General features: G+C 34.0%; 2 protein-coding genes across 3 annotated transcripts; both read right to left on the bottom strand.

The window, feature by feature from the left end:
* Nucleotides 1-702: 702 nt before the first annotated feature.
* LOC103846028 (beta-galactosidase 13) lies at nt 703-10,818 on the bottom strand. The gene is made up of 18 exons (XM_009122956.3): nt 5,746-10,818; nt 5,563-5,658; nt 5,361-5,473; nt 5,186-5,252; nt 5,007-5,099; nt 4,775-4,918; nt 4,594-4,688; nt 4,404-4,509; nt 4,230-4,314; nt 4,018-4,136; nt 3,741-3,908; nt 3,474-3,649; nt 3,273-3,379; nt 3,073-3,182; nt 2,870-2,980; nt 2,699-2,803; nt 2,086-2,580; nt 703-1,999 (listed from the first exon to the last, which is right to left on the bottom strand). The coding sequence occupies exons 1-18, from the start codon at nt 5,959-5,961 to the stop codon at nt 1,865-1,867; spliced, it is 2,541 nt and encodes an 846-aa protein (XP_009121204.1). The 5' UTR covers nt 5,962-10,818; the 3' UTR covers nt 703-1,864.
* A 257-nt stretch (nt 10,819-11,075) lies between these two features.
* Nucleotides 11,076-16,581, bottom strand: LOC103846027 (receptor-like protein 6). 2 transcript variants are annotated; one of them, XM_009122954.3, is made up of 3 exons: nt 13,863-16,581; nt 11,411-13,796; nt 11,076-11,320 (listed from the first exon to the last, which is right to left on the bottom strand). In XM_009122954.3, exons 1-2 carry the CDS (start codon nt 14,659-14,661, stop codon nt 11,419-11,421), a joined length of 3,177 nt encoding a protein of 1,058 aa, XP_009121202.2. In that variant the 5' UTR covers nt 14,662-16,581; the 3' UTR covers nt 11,076-11,320; nt 11,411-11,418. The 2 variants fall into 2 exon arrangements, with proteins under 2 accessions (XP_009121202.2, XP_018510770.2); XM_018655254.2 differs by having other exon boundaries at nt 11,411-16,577.
* Nucleotides 16,582-22,401: the final 5,820 nt, after the last annotated feature.

The following is a 22,401-nucleotide window of genomic DNA, read 5'->3' as shown; positions in this document are numbered from 1 at the left end:
TTATTATTATTATTATTATTTTTGTATTTCAATTGTTATTTATTATATATATATATATTTATTAAACAAGAATATAAGAGTCTTTTGTCATTTAAAAAAAAATATTTTTTTTGAAAATGTCCTTTTAATAATGATAAAGATGAATAATGGTACCATAAAAATAGTAAACATGAAATTTTTCTATAAAAAAGTACTATTTTGATAAATAAAATAAACACTAACTATTGAAGAGGTTTAAAACACCAGAGAGAACCATTGAGGACCGCCGCAGCGACCACCGGCAAAACGATCGCCGACAAAAAAGTCCATGAGGATAACTCTTCTGTAAAGGAGTCTTGGCATCTAGTTTAGCTTTTTTCTTAGAAGGTACCTCTTTAGTCAAAGTTAGGCCTGGGCATTCGGGGTCCCAATCGGGTTTCGGTTTTATCCATTCGGGTTTCGGTTTTTCGGGTTTATCAAAATCAGCCCCATTCGGATTATATGAAAGTTCGGTTCGGGACCGGTTCGGGTTCTATCGGGTTCGGGTCGGGGTTAGTAAATCTTCAAAGAACCGGCACAACCCAATATACTTTCGGGTTCGGGTCCCAATCGGTTTTTCGGTTTAAAAGTACCTGATTTTTACCTATTTTAGAACTAAAACATGAGTAAAATCGGTTCTTCAATTTAAAAATATCTGATTTGTACCTATTTTGTAACCAAAAGTTAAGTAAAATCGATTCAAAAATAAGGAACATCAACCTTGATCATTCAAAATCAAACGAAAAGTAAACATATTTACTGATAAAAAGAAAACCAAATAAATAAAAGCATAAAACGAAAACCAAGTTCTCATGAAATGAGAAACATTGTTTAACGAAAACAAAATCTAAATCTAAATACTTAAAGATTCAACGGCCAACTTCAACCATCAACCTTCATGCAATAGAACCACCAACATTCATGTAATAGAACCACCAACCTTCATGTAATAGATAAGTATTTTAGATGTTCAATATTTCTTAGTGTATTTTGGATACATATTAGGAATTGAGATCATGTTTGGTATAAGATCTTTTCGAGGTTTTAAATGTTTCGGGTTCTATCGGATATCCATTTAGATTCGGGTTCGGTTCGGATAATACCCATAACCCAAAATACCACAAAACAAGATCCATTCGGTATTTACATCGGGTTCGGATCGGTTCGGATTCATTTTTATCGGATCGGATTCGGTTCGGGTTATCGGATTCGGTTTATTTGCCCAGGCCTAGTCAAAGTGATCAACAAAGCCAATCTTTCAATCATCTCCTTCGTATCAGCCAATCTCTAAAGAATGTGTAATAATATAAGTTTTCACATTGAAAATTTTAATGAAATAGTATATAAATAACTTCTACCAATCCGTTAACCATCAATTGGTTTTAAGTTGAAAGCTCATGATATATTCGAAAATAACAAATGATGCACCACTTGAGTACAAGGTAAATGTTTCTTAACCTGATGAGCATATAAGACGCACACAAACATGTTTGACATGTGAACTTCTTATAAATCCTAGGAAGTACTAATAGAAGGATCTGATTGCAAGTAAACTTGGATGTACTCATCTTAAGGTCGGTGTATAAACATACAGTATTATGTATACTTAGATAAATAACAAAAACCATCTTACGCAAAAACTGAATAGATAAGTTAGGAAGCAAAACTAAATCCCTTGGACAAAGTATTTAATCAATCAGTATTTCAAATCAAAACTGTAATCCGTAGATAGGCATTGTAATTAATAAATTCAAAAATGGAAGAACAATTGACACATAAGTTTTGTATCGACTAGTCAAAAGTATAAAACCGTTCAAAGCAAATAAAAGAATTATATTCCTGATTCTTAGTTCTTATTGGTGCGACCGCACTTGACTTGCACCGCAAGCATCTTCACGACTTTGGGGCATGAATCCTTTTTATCTTGCTGGAATGTGCTCTTGTTCACCGGAATGTCACACTCCGATTTACCCAAACAATACTGCACCAATAACAAAAACAGTTTTATTATTTCAATTGCAAGTAACGTTAGTTATAAAAAAAGCAGACAAAGTTTATAATTGTTACCTTCTCGATGACTTGCTTAGAGGCAGGAGCATTACAAGATCCAAGGGTGAAATTTCCACAAGTCCCAGTTGGGTTTCCGAAGCTAGCAAATTCTACAGCGGCAATCTTCTTAGTACCGGAACACTTGAGATTAGCCGTGAGAAAAACATCATCAGCGATGGCTTGGACTTTGTCATTTTTCTTGGTCCAGTGTCGTACACTAGGAGTGTAGTTTTCTCCGATGTAAGAACACACAGTGTCTCTGTTGATGATGACAAAGTCGATAAGCTCTGGTTTCACATTTGGTTCTTCCTCAAATATAACCAGAAGATTTTTCTTGGGCTTCAAGAAAGACCTAGGTATATGATACTCTACTTGCGTAGGATTTTTTAAAGGCGATAAAAACGACATCCAATATCTACCAACACCTTCTCCATTCACCCAAATCAAACCTTTCCCCATTCCATTCATCCTAATTGCTACTGAGTTTTTGCTCTCTGGCGCATCAAAGCGTGTCTGCATTCACCTCACACGTTGTTCAGGAGTTATATATCTTGCTACCCAAATCATCTCTAATATATGATATATGATCATAAATCCTTTTATTTTATTTTGGATGTTTTAGTATTTCTACCTGATACCATGTAAGCCCTGGTGCTTTTCCTGAGAATTTCTGCCATTTAACCTTCTTTAACCCTTTCTCGGCGTGGATACCGAGCTTTTCGCCTTCCATACCCACCTAAAGATTAGGAAAACCGGATCAAAATCGCCAAAAATGATCGAGAAAGTAAGATTCTTGTTAAACCTTGTTTCCCCATTTGTTTTTCTCGGTGAGATCAAGTGGTCCAGAGCTGAGGCCTAAGATGGAAACACTACGCGGACCTGTGTATCTATGCTCCAAATAAGATCCACTGTCCTGTTCATACAAGACATTCATATATCTCATCATCGTAATTTAAACTTTTTTTTCTTTGCTACTTAGGCTCTTAAAACGTCTATGTTTCTTACCGGAAATCCTGTTAAAACGCCTAACATAGTTAGGTGGTTTTCTCCTTCTTTTAGAGAAACCTGCTTCTGAAAAACAAAACTCTTCTCTTCATGGCTACCATGTCCGTTTCCTGAACAAATTCACTAGTTAGACCAGCTTCTTTTAGTTTTTCTCAGAACTTCAAAAATTCACTAATTCAATGCTTCTACATCGTACTTACCAAGGTATTCTCCATTGAGCCAGACATGCAACGCGTGTCCAAGACTTGCAATTCTCAAAGTAGTCTTACCTCCTTTCTTCTTAAGGTCATTGTCATCTATCTTGAAGCTACATAGCAAATTAAACAGGAAAGTTTTTTATGTTTACTTTCTTGTTTTTCTTAAATTTTCATACATAAGAACAAGTTCGGTTCTATCCTTACTTTGTTGTGTACCATCCGTAATCAGTCACGTCTTCCGTCAAGCCATAGAGCTCAACGGGGATAAAAGATTCACCTTTAAGCTCACCAGGAACTGTCTCGGTGAACACCTTGAAATCAAACTTCTTATTAGCCTTCTTCGACTTCACATAGTTCCTAGAAGTGTGCTGAGAGATGACCTGAAACAAATATAAAAAACGTAATTCAAGATTCATTTTCTTTCTTTAAGGAACAACTTGATTCGCAACAACAATTTCTATTTATCATCACCTCCGCTGTGCTGTAAACAACAGTTTTGCAGTCCGGGAGAATACTGATGGAGCGAGGCGGTATAACATGTTCCTTGCCCTTGAATTTGATTGTTTCTGCAGCTTCTGTGTTATTGTTAGCTAGAAACGCCGCACAAACTTTCGTTCCAGGCTGCTCGTAGTACCGTATCTGTAAGTACAACAATACATTAAAATCAAGAAACTTTGAATTTCTATGTATTCTGTGAGAAATATTTAAATGTTTGTACTTGTTAATGCATATATACAGATACAGTTACCTCTGTGTCTTTGCCAGGCTTCTCAGTTCGGGAATGGCCCCATAGAAGTGCCTTCTTGCATAAGTTGAGCGCATTGTGAAGAAGTTTTAGATGACCGTACTTAGGCTCCCTTTCCAATCCTATGTATAACAAACATTCAAATGAGAAACATACATATTAATCCGCAATTCAATTTTATTTATTCACAAAAGGTTTGTTTTGTTTATTGTTACCGAATTCATCAAGAGGTGCATCATCATAGTAACGAGTGGTTACATAATGTGCAGAGGTTCTTCCAAAGTTAGTACCTCCATGATACTACAAAGGAAAAAAAGAAAAAGTTAAACAAGTTGGTCACGTTTTTGAAAGATATAAACCCTTTTAATTGTTCTTATTTCAATCTATACCATGTAGTAGTTAACATGGCTTCCGTTCTTGGAAAAGAACCGAGCAACAGAATAGGCGATGTCTTCTACAGATCTGTGAGCTGGCGGATCGCCAAAAACTCGAAACCTACAATCATATTACAAGAACCTCTCGAAATTGAGCTTATCGTTTCCTTGTTTCTAGAAAATGCTGACTAAGTTAAGAACTCACTGAGTAGTCCAATTCTCTGTCCACAAAGATGGCTTATTCTTTTTGTTGGGACCAGGGAATGTATCACCACAATGTCTTCCATTGCAAGCATTGATCTGTTAGAAGATTAAAGTTCTAGGTCAAACAAGTTCTTGTTTATCTGGTTGTAATCATCATTTAATGTGTTAGGAAGATGACTTACCATAGGATCAGGAGCACTATTATGCTTACACATAACCCATGGGATCCCCAAATTCATAGAATCTACTAATTTAGCTGCCCACTTAATGTAGTTTACTCCATCTTCTTTATATGCACGTTCAACCGCGCTATATTCATTCTCTATCTGCGTCAAAGTTTAATTTAATATACAAATATTTTAAAACTAAACATAGTTCCAAATTCTTGTTCACAAAATGTTGGGATCAATGTACCTGTCCTAAAATAATGGGGCCTCCTTGTGAAGCAAAAAGCTTCTCTTCCTTCATCTTATCAAGTATCACCTTCACATACCTCTCTGTATGTTCCTGCAGTTATGTCAAATTCTTTTAAGTCTTTTGGTTGTTCTATCATTACACACATGTCAAACATGCACGTATATATATAAAGATACCTTGAATGGTTTGTTGTCGGTACGGAAGAAGATCCCGGGAACTTCTCTTAGCCAGTAAGGAAGTCCTCTGATGTTTCATCATAACCATAACCATGAAATATGTCCCATAAGAACTCAAAACACTGAAATATGTTATGAATATGAAGAGTCAAATAATGTAACACATAAAACTTACCCATGATTCCATTCAGCCTGAATAAAAGGTCCAGGCCTCAACGTTACATACATACCATTCTTCTCGATCAGTTTAATGAACTTCACTAAATCGGCTCTACCCGAAAAATTGAACTATTCCAAAAAAACATAAATAAAAAAACTTAAAACAAGGATGAATCTTATCTTTTTATTGTTTTTTCTCAAATAATCTCCAAAATTACCTTCCCCTGCACAGGCTCATGAACATTCCAAAAAACATATGTCTGAATCGTATTCAAACCGCCTTGTTTTGCTCTCTTGATGATCTTCGGCCACATCTAAACAAAAAGTTATCGATGATTCAGTAAATAAAATAAAATCATATGATTAAACAAATAATTTACTATGGTTTACGGATGATTTACATCAGGAGTGCTACGAGGGTAATGTATGGAGCCAGAGTAAAGTAACTCTCTCTTTCCATTGATTATTAAAGACGTTCCATCATAAGTTACTTCTTTCTTCGGATTCTTTGAGGTTGTCTTCTCTTTGTGTGTGCTTGAGAGAGCTCCAGAGAAAGAGAGGAGAACCACGAGGATGGCTAGTAAGAACCATGGATGATTAGAGGAATGTATTCTCATTTGAATATCTTCTTTTTTTTTTTTTTCTTCTTTTCTTTTAGAATATTAAAACGAGGAATAAAAACAAGGATAGCTAAGAAAATAGGCTCTGAATGAACAATGAAATAAGAGAATGTTTCGCAAAGAACATAAGGTTTGAGAGAAATTCACGCGTCTCAATCTGAATCTACCGTTTCAATAACACTTTGAATAACTTTCCTTCTTTTCTCCTCCAATTTTATTTTCTTTGTTTCGTTGAGTTTTCTAATTTTAAGGTTTTTGTTTGAAGGGCCTCATTTGGCGGGTATGCACACAACTTCTTTCAGTAAAAAAAAAGGCTCTCACCGTCAACTTTTTTTTAGTCTGAGCTGATGAATGCGTTGAGAGAATGACAGAATGTCAGCGTTCATTATATACAGTACTTTTGGATCTTCTTAAACCTACCAAAACCTTACGGAAATGTGGATTCAGTCCATGAGACATCTAACACAAGTTTGTTTAACTAGTTGACAAATTTTGTTTGTTATCTTCTAGATTAAAATCGTTGCTTCACTAGTGCCGATCAAAGATCATAAAGAATAAGATTGTCAAAGCTAGGGCTTTCTTGATGTTCTTTTAACACTTGGTCTTTCTTGATGTTAAAATGGAAAAGAGAAAATAAAAAAAAAACGTAAAGAGATGACAAAAATTTACGTATTTGGTTTACCAATGATATATTGACTATTAGCATGCCACTTACATAAAGTATATATTGAGTACTAGGTGTTTGTCCTTGCATGTGAGCATCTTGTGAAAACTTACAAATTGGACAAACTTTAATTTTAGAACGGTACCAATAAGTTTAAATAGGGTTATTTTACTTTTTCACCACTCTAAAAATCCATTATGCCCTTTGTACTCATAATAACATGTATGGTATCTTATTCGATTGCCATTTTTCAAAACAAAAAATGACTCACATGTTTATTGAAACTACAAGGACTATTGTATCTCACCAAGTTTGTTCAATCAAAACCAGCTTCTTATTCTATGCCATATCTCCTTTGTTGGATATCCTTCCATCTCTTCTCCTATGATCTCACTTGTCCTTCAAAACCCATCAAGTGAATTCGAGGTGACAATGAAGAACGTGCCGGTGACGGTTATAAGTCAGTCGCTGCAGACGACGATGCAGTAGAAACGGCCAAAGTTGCATAACATGCAGGAAACAGGTCCTTCAACCGGGTTCGATTGCCAATGTGGGATCTTTTGGTGGCTCTTTCTTCGAGAAGCTATTACAAATTGGCGAAGACATTTACGGGTACCAACTTACTTGACCTTAGGGTTCAGCTACATGAAATTTGAGTGGAAACGGCTTTTGAATTGGCCTTTGCTGGGGTTTCCAGATACATTGAGTGGGAGTGGGGACTGAAAGATTCAGTCTTTTATTACTTTGAACATTAAGTCATGGTCATTTGCAGTTTTTGAAGTGGTGAACAACGTATAAAATGGTCGAGTTTAGGTTAACATCAAAGTAGTATTAGGTCCAAGCTATAAACTCTGCTAATGTTTGTATTTGCTTAAGAACTAAAAATTGGAATATATTAACCCTCTTTGTGGCCTTTTTTTGGCAGCTAATTGCATGTTTCATGTGATTATGTAGATTTTCTGATGTACTGAATATTTTTATTGTCTCGGTCACTCCTTAAGAAAATGTTTTCAGTGAAAAACCTAATAAGGTTTACATTGAGTGGGATGAGCATTAAATGATTCAGTCTCTGGCGATTAGGCCATGGTAGTTTTCAGTTTTTGAAGTAGTACTGGACAACTTCTTGCTGACGTAACTGTTGGATTTGCTTATGAACTAATCGTTGGAATGTGTTAACGCTCTCTGTGGCCTTCCTTTCGCAGCTCATTACATGTTTCATGTAGTGATATCGATTCGGTTATGACTAGAATCTTCTTTAGTGTTGTGGTCACTCCTTGACAAAGTGTTTTCAGTGACGAAATGTATTGTTATCAGATCCAGAGTGTAACATGCAATGTTTTTGCTGATTGAAATGTATGTACGGTCTCTTTCTATAGATTTTGTTGTATACTAAATTAAATTTGTTTTATTAAAAAAAAAAAATTTGTTGCAAGATACTCAGTTGCAAGATACTCTCCTGACATTGGCTTTTGATTATATAATTTGATTTGCTCAATCTCTTATTTCTATGTAAGAGTAAACGCCGATGATGTTTGTGTTAGATATTCTTCGTTTGTACATCTGGAAGATGCATTAAGATGATTCATTTATATGTCTTATTCATATGTCATATATGGATGTTGTTCATTTGTATTTTGGATAGTGCATCCATGTGAAGCATCTCGATGAAACTGTGTTTGTTTAATTTTTATTTTCTGAATTTCTATTAACATCCAAATGCACTAGTTAATAAAAAGACTAAAATAAACATGATTTATATTTAACTATATTTGGATCTTCATCATACTCTGGTTATATTTAAAATAAATGCAAACTGATGTAATTTTGCGAGAAAATGCAATTTTCCAGTTCTGGTGAAAAAATATTATTTAACAACTTTGGGGGGGGGGATTTTGCGGGAAAATAGTTTTAGAATTTTATTTTGAAAAGACGATTCTTCGGTTTTGGTGGAAAGTATGATTTCACGATTTTAGTAGGAAAAGTAATTTTCAGTTTTGGTGGGAAAAGTGATTTTAAGGTTTTGGTGAAAAAATGATTTTCAGTTTTGGGGAGGGGGAATGTTATTCCACGATGGCGAGAAATTTTTATTTTGCGGTTTTTGGCAAAAAAATGTGATTTCACGATTTTGGTGGAAAATTGCTTTTGTGGGGAAAGTGATTGCGTTATTTTTGCGAAAAAGTGATTTTACGACTATGGCGGGAAAATGTGATTTCACGATTTTGGCAGAAAGTGTTTTTTTTTGTGGGAAAATGTGTTATCAAGATCTTTTCCGAGAAAAAAAAAATATTTTGCAATTTTTGTGGAAAAAAGTGATTGGAGGATTTTTAAGGAAATATGATTTTGTAGTTTTGGAAAGAAAATAATTTTGTGGTTTTAACAGGAAAAATGATTTTGTGATTTTGGGAAAAAAATATTTTGCGGTTTTGGTGGAAAAATATGATTTTCCGAAAACATCTTCACCAACTAAGAACAATCTGTTGCAAATATGATACTGAATTTTCAAAAAAAATTCATACACTTCATCGCCTAAATTAAGGCTTCCATTTCTGCCTGCAGTGGTGAAAGAGCAGGGCATCTTAACATACGGGTATTTGCTTCCGGTTGTCGTTGAACAAGCCTCATGACTTCTCCAATGCCTTATGTGTATTCTTAGGTAAGCAAGTTGTTGTTTGGATCCAAATGTGTTTTATCCATCCATGAACGATAATAATTTCCAGAAGACATGATTTTTTTTTTTGGAATTGTAGTAAACAGAATGAGGAGAGAATGAATTGTGAATGAGGGAAATGAGGGAGAGCACGTATTTGTAAAGGAAAGTTGCCGACAGAACCGACAGAATTCTGACGGAAAAGCATCAAACCGTCGGAAATTCGTCGGAAACTGTCAACGGTAATAATATTCGTCGGAATTCCGTCGGAAATAAAACGGTTAAAAATCTTCCGTCGGTATTTTCCGACGAACTTCCGACGACAATATAAAATACAAAACTTTAAAAACACTCGCGTAATGGTTATATACTTTTGTCGGAATTTCGTAGGAATTGCCGACGAAAGTTAAAAAATAGAAAGCACATAAAAATGTTGCGTAACGGATATATTCTTTCCTCGGAAAGTGGTGGGAATTTCGTCGAAAGTTACCGATAAAGTAATGTTCGTCGGTATTTCGTCGAAAATTCCCGACGAAATACCGACGAATGCGAAAATAAACAGTTCGTCGGTATTAGGTCAGAAATGTGTCATAAAGTTCCGATAAATTTTGTCGCCATCGGAATTTCCGTCAGAATGTTTCGTGTTTTCTTGTAGTGCCTTGTCCTGAGAATAAGTCTTTATTTTTCTAGGAAACATTTTTGTAGCACCATCACCCAATCCTACGTGGAATAACATAAGTTTCTTCGTTCTTATGAGTTGAATTCTGAGTTCCTATGATCCCTTTATCCAATTGCGCGTCCCTCCAAAGAGTTGTTTCTGTTTCCACCACCTGTAAAGTATCTCTAGGGTCTCTGTCAAAACCATTAAATATTTTATCGTTTCACCCCTTCCAAATATACCAATTAAAGAATCCAAGCAAAATGGTGATCTACAATATATGATCAATTCTCTAAAATAAATAATCTATATTTGCAAAGACTGATTGCATATGAAAACATCCTTGATTAGTGGAAATCCCAAATAGAGCCCATACCTGAATAGCCGGTGGAAATTCAAACAAAATATGATTTATTGTTTCTTCTTCTGCCCACACCTTGCACATTATGTATCACACTTTATGCCCCGTTGTTTGAGATTATTCCGTAATGGCAGACATCCTGAGATGATTTGCCAAAGAAGGTGTTTCAAATTTAGAGGACATTCAATCTTCCATGAATAAGCCTTCAAACTCTTTGTATCCGGGCCAAAAACTGGAGCCGGTATTCTTGAGTGTGGAAAACGAACTTCAGTGTCATTATCTAATTTAAACATGTACCATCCTGACTGAATAAAAAACCATCCATCTCTATCTTCTTAGTGAAACCGACTTAACTTAAATACTCTCAATAAGCTAGGTATCCTTCGGTTTAACCAAAGATCTAATGAGCTGTGAGTTCCACGTATGTGATGTGAACAACACATTATATATATAGGTAGTAACATCTTTTTATTTATAAGATACATTATTATTTTTGGCCAGTTTTATTATGTTAATTTATAATCATTTTTATTTTATTTCTATGATAATAATTCATAATATAACGATGGATTTAATTATTCAAGTGTAACAACAATTTTAATCACTTTAATTTTTAATGTGAGAGCTTAGAAACAGAAAAAATCATTTTGTAAATAATAGTGTATATAGATTCGATTCTGTTAAAGGTTTCATTGACCCCATAATCGTTTCTTGCATATATCTAGTTAAGGATGAACGCCATGGTTCAAGTGTTCAGTCGAAACTTCCCTCTCAATCAATATACATAATTTAATTCCATAGTGCAACATCTATATATTCAACAACATTTATACAGCTTTGAAACAAAATATCACATCTTAATATAAAACAGTAACAACTAAGAAACAGTACCACTATTTTGTTTGGTTGGGCCTAACTTGAATTAGACAGAAGCTCAAAACTCGCAATCCCATTTTCCGTTTGACCCTCTTCATCCTCTTCGTCGCCCTTTTTCTCACTTAAGGGTTGTATTGCGTAACTTCTCAACTGTAAATTGAAGGGAAAATGTGAATCAATTGCAACAATATCTGAATCTCTGTATGTATGCAGAACATAATCGTGTTCGACCTAACATACCTCACAAGTCAAAATGACCTAAAGCGTTCTGCTGTGTTCATGAACCATCGAGTCTTTGGTATATTCAAAATGTACTCGATGGTCAGTCCTAGGATGATTCCAGGTGCTAAGCCTATTGCAGCTGCAGTCCAGCTCAGTATTCCTTCATCTTCTTCTTCCTCTGATCCTAGTACTTGTGATTGCTCTTTTTCCACGTTATCTCCGCATTTTTCACTGAGAGGAAGACCACATAGTCCAAGGTTTCCTTCAAAAGATGAAGCAGATTGCGTTTGAAACTGTGTGCTTTGTGGTATCGGTCCCACGAGCTGGTTGTGGGAAACCGTGATGTTGGAGATACTGGTGAGGCCTCCGAGAGCAGGTGGAATATGGCCTGAAAGCTTGTTATGTGATAAGTCTAGTGACTCAAGCTCAGTCAGATTCGCCAAAGATGAAGGGATGTTTCCAGTGAAAACATTACTTGACAGATTGAGCACAATAAGATCCTTCAGTAGACCAACAGATTCAGGGATCATTCCCTGAAGTTTATTTCCAGAGAAATCAATGGCTGTTAGGAGTGTAAATATCCGTTCAAGTTTCATCTCTACTCCTTTACTTATCAAAACCATTGAATCATGGTAATAGCTTCCACCGTCGCCAATGTAACGAAATCCTTTGAAATCTTTATTTGTTGTCATGTTCCATTCTGCAAAGTAATATGAAGGCAAGTTTCCGGTGAAGTGATTGTTGGCTATGTCAATGATTTGCAGATTGGGATACCCAAAAGAATGACGAGGACGGTGTAAGAGTCCTTTGAATCTATTATTGCGGAGGACCATAACTTTTAGTTTAGGCAAAGAACTCAACCAGAATGGAAAAGCGTCGTCGATTTTGTTACTTCCCACATTGAGCACTTCTAGGACCGGGCAGTCCTTCAAAGACCTTGGAAGTGTCCCCACAAATCTGTTGTGACTGAGGTCAAGTGATGTTAACTCGGTAGCATTGGTAAATATTTCTGGAATATTTCCGCTGAGTTGATTGTAACGGAGGTTAAGCACAGAAAGGTATTCATTCAGATTCCTTAAACACCTAGGAATTGAGCCAGTGAAGTTGTTATTGGATAAATCAAGGACGTTTAGAAACCTATGCCTACATATGGATCGAGGAATCTTTCCTGTAAAGTTGTTCTTGCTGACAAGCATGGCTTCCGTAGTGACTGGCGGGATTACTAACGGTCCTTGGAACGCGTTTGAACTCAGATCTAGCATAAGTATATCCTGTACTGGGACATCATTTGAGGATCGTTGGAGCCTAGTAAAAGAGTTGTTGGAAAGATTTAGGTTCATCAACCTTGGGAGTTTCCAAATCCATTTTGGTACTCGACCTTTGATATTGTTGTTGGAGAGGTCTAAGTCAGACAAATGTTGTAGGTTTTGTACGAACTTTGGAAACTTCGTGATACCACAGCCCAACAATTGCAACCGATCCAAGTGTGGTGGTAGACTGGAATTTGAGCCCATCTTTGAAGTTGAGACGTGCTGGCCCGATAGATCCAGTTTAGATAGGGACTTGAGATGTGAGAAGAGGATACTCAGATCAACAGTACCGGTGGTGTTCAGATAGCTTAGATCCAGATCCATGAGCTCCTTGAGTTGCGAGAAGATGCCAAAATCCACTGACATCCCCGTGTTGAAATAGGAGAGATCAAGTTCCCTAACACTGACCAATTTTGATATGGATATTGGGATTGGTCCTCTGAAATGATTATGGCCAAGCAATAACCTTTCTAGTCTAGAGGGTGAAGAGCTATTCCCAAATTCAAAAACATGAGTGAGTTCATTGTCTTTCAAATCAATAAGAGTCAGAGAAGGAATGTTGAAGAGGGCAGAAGAGAGAGTTCCGGTGAAAGTGTTGTGACTTGCCTCAAAAGTCTTCAAATTGGAAAGTACACTTATGTTTGGAGGAAGTGTACCTTTGAAATGATTGTCGGTAAGTGATAAAAATTTCAACCTCGTAAGATTGAGTAGTGGAAGGGGAAAGTTACCACCAATCATATTGGAATCTAAACGCAAGCTAGTGAGTTGCTTAAGATTGACAAACGAAGATGGAATTTGGCCATCAAGTCTATTGGAGGAAAGGTCGAGATGGGTGAGATGAAAAAGGTTTCCAATAGAAGAAGGGATCTGCCCACTGAAAAAATTATTTGAAAGTTCGAGAACCAATAGTTTAGAAAGGTTACTAAGTGAAGATGGAATTTTTCCTGAGAAAGCGCTACTCTCAAGTCTCAAATAATTTAGATGTTTGAGGTTGTTGATGGAGTCAGGTAAGTTACCTGAAAAGGATGTGAAAGAGAGGTCCAACAAGACAAGAGAGTTGTTTCCATCGAACTCTGGAAGAGAGCCTTCCATACCTTGATTGTTGTACAAGTTAATGGATTGTATAGTAGGAATCAAAAGAAGATTGCTTGGAAATTTACCAAAAAAGTTGCAGTTATCAAGTGAGAGTGATTTGAGAGAGGATAGGTTTGAGATATTTTGGGGAATTTCTGAAGAAATGTCAACAAGACCTAAGTTAAGTTCATGGAGGTTTGTCAAATTCTGGACAAGTTTGTTAAGAAATGACTCTTCCGATGATAAAGAATTGTAAGAAAGATCAAGAGACATCAACTTGGTCAAATGAAGAAGCTCTGTCGGAATCTGACCGGACAACCAAGAGTTAGAGAGATTGAGTCGTCTTAACTCAAAAAGTATACCGAACTGAGTCGGTATCACAGAAGAGCTAAAATCGTTGTAAGCAAGATTGATAACACGAAGCTTTTGCAGCTTAAAAAGACAGCTTTTGGAGCTGAGTTGGCCCTGAAAGCAGCTGCAACTAAGATCTAGCTCGATCACTTCGCCAGACGTGGCCTCACATGTGATACCATCCCAATAACAGCAGTCACTCTGGATAGCCCATGACTCGGTTCTTGGATAAGAAGTAGAAAAATTACACGAGCTGGTAAATTCGCTCTTGAATTTCAGAAGGGCATTCCTCTGCTCAGGAGGACACAGTAACTGCCGTTTAGAAGAGGCAAACGTGTTTAGAAAAATTAAAACGAAGACAAGAAAACAGATTAAACAAGGAAGAAAGCCCATTCTCTGTATAGTTTTGAAGGCAAAGTATTCAAGTAAATAATCTAGTGTAGTGTATATATAACTTATACACGTAAGTGCTTTCGTGTTGCCGTGGATAAAACGTTTATTATTTTCCACCAAATTGTCTTTCTCTACCCACATAGTTTTTTTTCTTCCACTTATTGTTTTTCTATTTACAAGAAAGTTTGTCAAGTCAATGAAAAGAAAAGTACATCCTATTAAATTCTAACCCAAAACAAACGTGAGCACTGTCTATAATTGGAAAAAAGACAGCAGTCAGCATCCTTGATCAGAAGGATTGAATATCTAACCTAAAACTATTTAAAACAATGGTGGAAACCTCTTCGATTGTTTCAAGATTAATTTGTGTTTTTACATTGGAAACCCCAACGAAACGGGTTTATCATCTTTTATTTTACGATCTCTTGTTAAAAGAAACATTCTTTTGTACCCAACTTTTTTATAAGTTTTTAATTAAATATAGAGTAATTGGCGTAGATGCACTCAGAAACCCATGTAATTTGCCATATAACCTTGTTTCTTTTTAATATTTTTAGTGACTATAATATCCTTATCTCTATCTCTCTCTTCTCCCTTTTATGTGTTCTAATCTCTTTATCTCTCGTACAAATTCTTCAAATCATCTTCTAATTTAACATAAATTTTTATTTTTTTTATTCTGATTCTTTTGACACCCATAATGTTAATCTTATTATCTCATCCCAATTCCAATGTTTCCAATTTTGAATCACAATCAACTTTTAGATAATATATACGTTAGTAGGTATTTTATTACTTACCTGCTATTATTTAGATTTTAATGAATTCTTAATCGATACATGAAGTGTTAGCTGTTACAAATAGATTTGAAGCTATTTAATAGATAACTAATTAATTGTTAATAGTTTCATTAACTGATATATGATTTGTTAGTCGATACATTTGTTTGATACATAGATTGTTAGATGATACTGAAATTATTAGCGGATATGTTAGTTGGTATGTAGATTGTTACCTGCTATGTAAATATTTAGCTGATAAATCTAGAGTTACTTTTTTTCGACAAAGCATAAGGGCATTTTCGTCTGCACAGTGTCAAAAAGTTACTCCTTTTCGGGTTATCCATAATTATGGGCATTCAGCAAATTTGGACCTTAATTGAGGATATTCCACACATTGTCTCTTAAATATATCCATCTATCTATCTATCTATCTATCTATCAATCTATCTATCTATCTATCTATCTATCTATCTATCTATCTATCTATCTATCTATCTATCTATCTATCTATCTATCTATCTATACTATTATTTGAAAAGTGATTTTGCTTACTTGTCATCTTTTCCATGATTTTAGTTAATTCGCTTACTTGTCATTTTCCGATGATTTTTAAGATAAATCATTAGTTTAATTAATATTATTATTTAAAACTTTACTTACTTCTCATTTTTTTTCTTGATTTTAGTTAAAACAATAAGTATTCGTAAGATGATTATTTGTCACTTTCTCCATAATTTTAGGCTTACTCAATAGTTTTTATAAATATTTTTCATATATTTTAATATTTAAACATAATAATTACAGTATTTTATTTATAGAAAGATCTCATATTATGTTATTTATTGTTATATAAGAAAAAAAATCTTAGGTGAGTCAATGATTTTAATAAATAAATAATTTTAATAATATTAGAGAATTTTCTCATTTGTCATATTTTTCATAATTTTAGGCTCTATACTATTATTTGAGAAGTGGTATTGCTTATTTGTCGTTTTCTCCATAATTTTAGGCATAATCAATAGTTTTCATAAATATTTTATTTATGTACTTAACATTTAAACATGATAATTACAATATTTTATCTATACAAAGATTTGATATTGTAAAAAAAATTCTTAGGTGAGTTGATGATTTTAATAAATAAATCTATATATATAAAGAAATGTTCGCCTCTCTCCCGTGAAACCACGTCATCAATTCGTGCGTTCTGGGAGTGACACGTGTCCCATTTTATATTTAGGGCCAAAATAAATAAATGCAGTTAAGGGTAATTGAACCCAGCACCTCTAGCACTGGTAATTTCTCTTAGAACCACTAGGCTAAAGTCACTTTTTATAAATATGTGGCCGCAAAAATACTTATTATCGTGTCAGCTGGAAGCCCATGCTTCTTCTGCTTGTGGCCAGGGCCGACACTGAACTGACGTCAAGATGAAGATCGTGAAGTTAAAAACTTTGCATCAAACAGTTTTGCAATATTTCCAACCTTTATAACTTGATGCATATAATATATATCAAAATACATTTGTTGTACACGCTTTTATTAGTTTTGCTTTTAAAAGAAGGATTTACAGTTATAAATGTTTTGTGCCAGTGAAGTAATGGTTGAAAAATCTCTATACATATGTCATTTTAAAATAACACTCAACTTCTATATATAGTCAATACATATGTACATGTTATATTCTAGACTAAATATTTTCTCTTTTAAAAATATAGAAAACAATTTTTTTAGTCTACAAGCAAATGTTGTACAACAAGTATGCATTATACAAAATAATATATATTTAAAATCCATACACAAAAAAAATAAAAGTTGTTATAGGCCTCTTTCTGACACATGCACACTCCACTATGAATAAGAATTAAAAAAAACAGTATTGTCATCAAACTTTATCACAAATCCACATTTGTACATCTATAATTATGAGTTAGACAATTAGTTAATTTGATACAATACCAAAGCAAGAATAATCGAAAAACAACTATAGCACCGCATACTAATAAGTAAGACATAACAGATAACCACATTCTTGAATCTTAAAATAAATTTCAACTCGAGCATTTAGTGAATATCAAATTAACTAATATCCCGCCCGTAGGGCGGGCCGACCCTAGTAGTTTTAATAATAATACTATTATTTGAGAAGTGATTTGGCTTACTTGTCATCCTTTCCATGATTTTAGTTAATTTGCTTACTTGTCATTTTCCCATGATTTTTAAGATAAATCATTAGTTTAATTAATATTATTATTTAAAACTTTGCATACTTCTCATTTTTCTCTTGATTTTAGTTAATTTGCTACAAATAATTTTTCAGGTTTACAAAATAATTTCAATCAATATCAAATCAATTAAATTAAAAGATTATTTTGTAAGATTTTAATTTAAATCTTATATCAAATATATTATATTTTCATCAAAACTTATATCTCTCTTGTTAAAACATAAACATTCATTTGAATACATCCTTTTTTGTAAGATTTTAATTTAAATACACCCCTCCTCTATTACAAAGTCCTTATGGAAACAATATTAACTAATATCTATTTTCAAAATAACACAATAATTAATATTCTATCCAAACCATATAAAACATTAGGTGTACCTTTTTTATAAATTTTAATCAATTTTATTTCAAATTATTTAATAAATCAAATAATTGATTAAAACATTCAAATATTTCTGAAAAAAAATTGAAAATAATTATAACTTATTTTTGCAGGTTCAGATACTACAAAATAATTTACTATTAATAATTATATTATAATTAAAACAAATTTTATTGAAATTATAACTTTCATCTAAATTAAAAGATTAAATAAGTAAATGCTTTGACTATTAGTAATTATACTATTAATTATTATTATATTTTATCACAATAATGTTTTCGATGTTTTTATAATTTATAATGCGGCATTATTGGTAATTTATTTTTAAACCGCTGCATTATTTCACCAATCATAAATATTTCGTAAACGCATACCAGTCGTGCAAATCGTTTAATAAAACTAGAAATTGCAACCACCTACTCCCGCAACCCTACATTTCACTCGTAATGGATTGTATCACTCGTAAAGACATGATAAAAAAAAACAAAATGGATTGTATCACTCGTAAAGACGAGGCTACTAAAATAACCAACAAGTAGCCATGTTCAATATGGTAAAACTGAATTGTACCAAACCAAACCGAAATAGATAATATGGTTTGGTTTTGGTATATACCTTATAAACCGACTGAATATGATTTTATAAAAATCTGTAGGATTTGGATACGGTTTGGTTTATAGCTGATTAAACCAAATATACCAAAAACCCCGATCAAAAGTAGAAATATATATATATATATATATATATATATATATATATATATATACTATGGCAAAACCCGCCCTACAGGCGGTTATACAAATGAAAAAAAATATTTGCTATAAAATATGTTTAAAATTAAGATTGAAAATGCTATTTGAATTTAATATATATTACTGATTCTATAATATTTTAGACTATTAGATTTATTAGTACCAAAATTATTTAAGTTATTACTTCTTATGAAATTACTTTGATTTTTTTTTATTCAAATGTTTATAACTGAGGTTGATTAAAAATGTCACTGGTTATTAAAATGTTTGTGGACTATTAAATGTTGTATTAAAATATATGGTTTAGATAACTAATGAATAAGATATACGCTAAACTTCAAAACATTCAAAAAAATAATAAAGATGGTGTGTTTATTTGTGGTGCTTTAATTGATTATGTGGCCAAATGAAAAAAAAAAATATCAACTATATACGATAAACACAAAGAATTATGAAAAGAGAAAACAAAGAATCAGATGTATTAAATTTAAAAACAACTATAGTTAACAATTGCTAGATAAGATTTTACAATTAAGAAAATATACATGTAGAACTTCCTAAAATGGTGGTAAGGGGTTTCCTCGATCACCACGGCTCCCTCTAACCATGGTCCATTATATTTCTTGGAACTTTTGGGTTGGTTTTACTGGTCTTCTTACTCGAATCCTTTGAGAAGGAGCACCCATCTCAAATCTTAAATCCATGTCGAAGACAGCCAAAAATATTCCCATTAGCTTCAATAACCAATGAACCATTGGTTATTGGTTAAAGAAGCTGGTTCATGTAAGTCATTATTTATTCAAAGCGCAAACACTTCAAACACATCTGCCTGGATCACTGAGAAAACAAAGAACCATCAATATCATAAAGAGGGAACAATTGTTGCGGTTATCAACGTTGATACCTCTTAGACTCTTAGTAGTAACTCAGAGCTTGTTCAATCTTGAGCCAAAGTGGACATGACCTTCAATTTAAGCTTGGAAAATGAACTGATTACTTCTTTCCCTACGCATAGTTTGAACAAAGACTATTATAAAAATCTGTAGTTTTAACTGGAGTGGTTAAAGAGTGAATCCTACCGTACTTCATATTCAGATAACCAAACCAAATAGGCTACACCGAAGTACATAAACAACTTAAACAACTCCAGCTAAATCCATACAGAGAAATCCAATGCGCATTTTCTTCCACCTTCGAAACGATTATCCGCGTACCTGGCTGATTTTGTATCACCATATTTTGTATAGCTCCTTTCCCCAGTGGAGATATCAAACACACACACACACTTTAACACTTAAGTGTCTGCAATTTAGAAAGTTCAATAATATTAAGGCAAAAGAAAAATTATCTAAATTTCTCTCTGTCGGTTGAGTGATCTCTTTGTAAAGTATTTCATTAAATGTACCAAAACTTCCAGCTCTTTGGCTAATATTTCGGTAGCTTTTGCTTTCTCATTTCTGAAATAAACATACAAACAATATCATTAATTCAAAGAAGAACATATCCAAATCATATAATCAAGAAAGAAATTAAAATATTAAATCATACTAATTGTTTGTGATGTTTGTATGAATATGTAACGATCTATGCTTGACTATCTAAACTGGGCTCTCCTAAAAAAAAGATCATTATTTCACATTTCGCAACAAAAAAGAAAATTAATTACCAAGAGACGAATTGCCAAAAGTTCCAAACCAGAGAAAATGCTTTATGTAAGTGATATGAAACTTGAGCAAACTAATGATACGCACAGAAAAGCCAAAGGCAGAGAAGCGAAGACGCAACGGTGACGTTAGAGTCTCGGTGGTTGTTGTATGAATAGCCATTTCCACCACCACATCCCCTTCCTCTGCTGTTGTAGTAGCTCCTTTGGTAACTGTTTCCACCGGAATTATCATAAGATTCATACCGCCCATTCGAGTAGCCACCATCACCAGCTCGACCTCCTCGGGCATTGGAATAGCCTCTTCGAGCACCTCGATGACCTCGTTGGTTCTGGAGGGATCCACGTGCCACATACTGTTGCTGGCAATCTCTCTTTGACTTCCCTCCTTCTACCTGAGTGTAGGCTTGTTCCTGCTGTTCATGAATCACATCTCTTTCCATCCCTAACTCATCCTTTAAACCAAAAACATCAAATTCAGCCTCGGGCAATTAATTCTTTAAAGATAATTTAGAACTTCACGTTTCACTGGATTACCTTCGGTTGCTCAAAATGATCATTAACAACAGATTCTTCTTCTTTACGGTTTAATGTATATCTTCTTCCTGCGAACAAAACAACAATCAATTCCACAGAAAGAACGGGAAGTTGCTCAAGAGAACACATATAAAGGTTGTATGTTTTCTAATTCACATAATGATACACTCAGAAACATGTCTATACATTTACTATAGTGAAAAAAAATATTGTCACGGTTTGTAGTCACCAGCCACATGAACAAACCAGAATATATTTACAACTCGTACAGTAGAACTACAAAGCTTAATCTAACCAGGGCAGAGTTTTCAAAGAGTTAAGACGAAGAGTTAAGACGGTCGTTAATGTGACGATTCAATGCATTTCATAACGGTTTGAAGAAAAGAATCCCAGACGAAATGGACTGAAATGAGCTCGAGCAAGAGAGTCAACATGAAGATGCTTCGCAGTAAAACTTCTGGAAAACACCATCGTCGCTTGAGTTTCAGATGTAGAAGAGAAGGATGAACGAACCCTAGATTGGTTCTCTTGCTTAATTAAAGAAGCCCAGCACACAAAACACAAAGAAGCCCATCATGATTGTGGTTTAATGAAACGTTGAGTTTCGTCTGAACTGGACACGTGTCGCCGCGACAGAGAACGACTTATCTACGTGGCATGCCTACGTGTATCAAGGAGAAGGGAATAAACAGTCTTTTATATATATATATAGATAAATTATAAAACGACATATAAAAATCTATTTGTTATATAAGTTAATTTGTTGTTACTAACTAACACCATACAATTACCATATTTTTAGAGAAATGGCCTCAAGTGACCATAAACCAAGATTTTCTTCCCAATCTATCCTCCAAGGTCCAAAATCACCAAACTATATTTTATTTAATAGGGAAAATTACCATAATACTACATCTCAAATACTCTAATTACATTAAAATAAAAATGAATTTTGAATCGAGTATCTCCACTATGTCGTGTCTCGACGCCGTCGTTATCTTTGGTGATCTCACTCAGCTCCGCCGTCATCACTTCCACCGTCGTCTATCATGTTTGATGATCTCAGTTTCGTCGTATCTCGTTTTCGTTATCATCATTTTCCAAAGTAACTATATCCATCGATGATAATTTTCAATTTTGTTTTTGAATTGGTGATTAGTTTTCGAACTAGTTTTTGAATTGATTTGGAAGGTTTATTCCATGATTTAGGATATCGATCATGAATACTCTCTGATTCACAGTTATCCGATGATCCATGTCATCCGATGATACATTTTGATGGATTTTTGTGATTTTGGTTTTCATTGCAGTGATTACGTTGTTTTGCATTGTTTTGAATTGATTTTTGAAATTGGTATATACATTATTGTGGAAGGTTATAGGAAACCTATCATCAACAGTTTCTATTTTTAGCAAAAGTCTTTGTTTGTTTGTATCTAGTTACGTCGGTTTGTTTGTAGATCAATATACTTTGTTGTAGCCAATGAACTCTATTTAATACCCTCTATATCCCACAAACTCTATTTAATTAGCGA

The sequence above is a fragment of the Brassica rapa genome, chromosome A07 (assembly GCF_000309985.2).
Source record: "Brassica rapa cultivar Chiifu-401-42 chromosome A07, CAAS_Brap_v3.01, whole genome shotgun sequence".
Lineage (NCBI taxonomy): Eukaryota > Viridiplantae > Streptophyta > Magnoliopsida > Brassicales > Brassicaceae > Brassica > Brassica rapa.
Note: the sequence above shows the minus strand (reverse complement) of the source record. Positions and strands in the feature narration are given on the sequence as shown.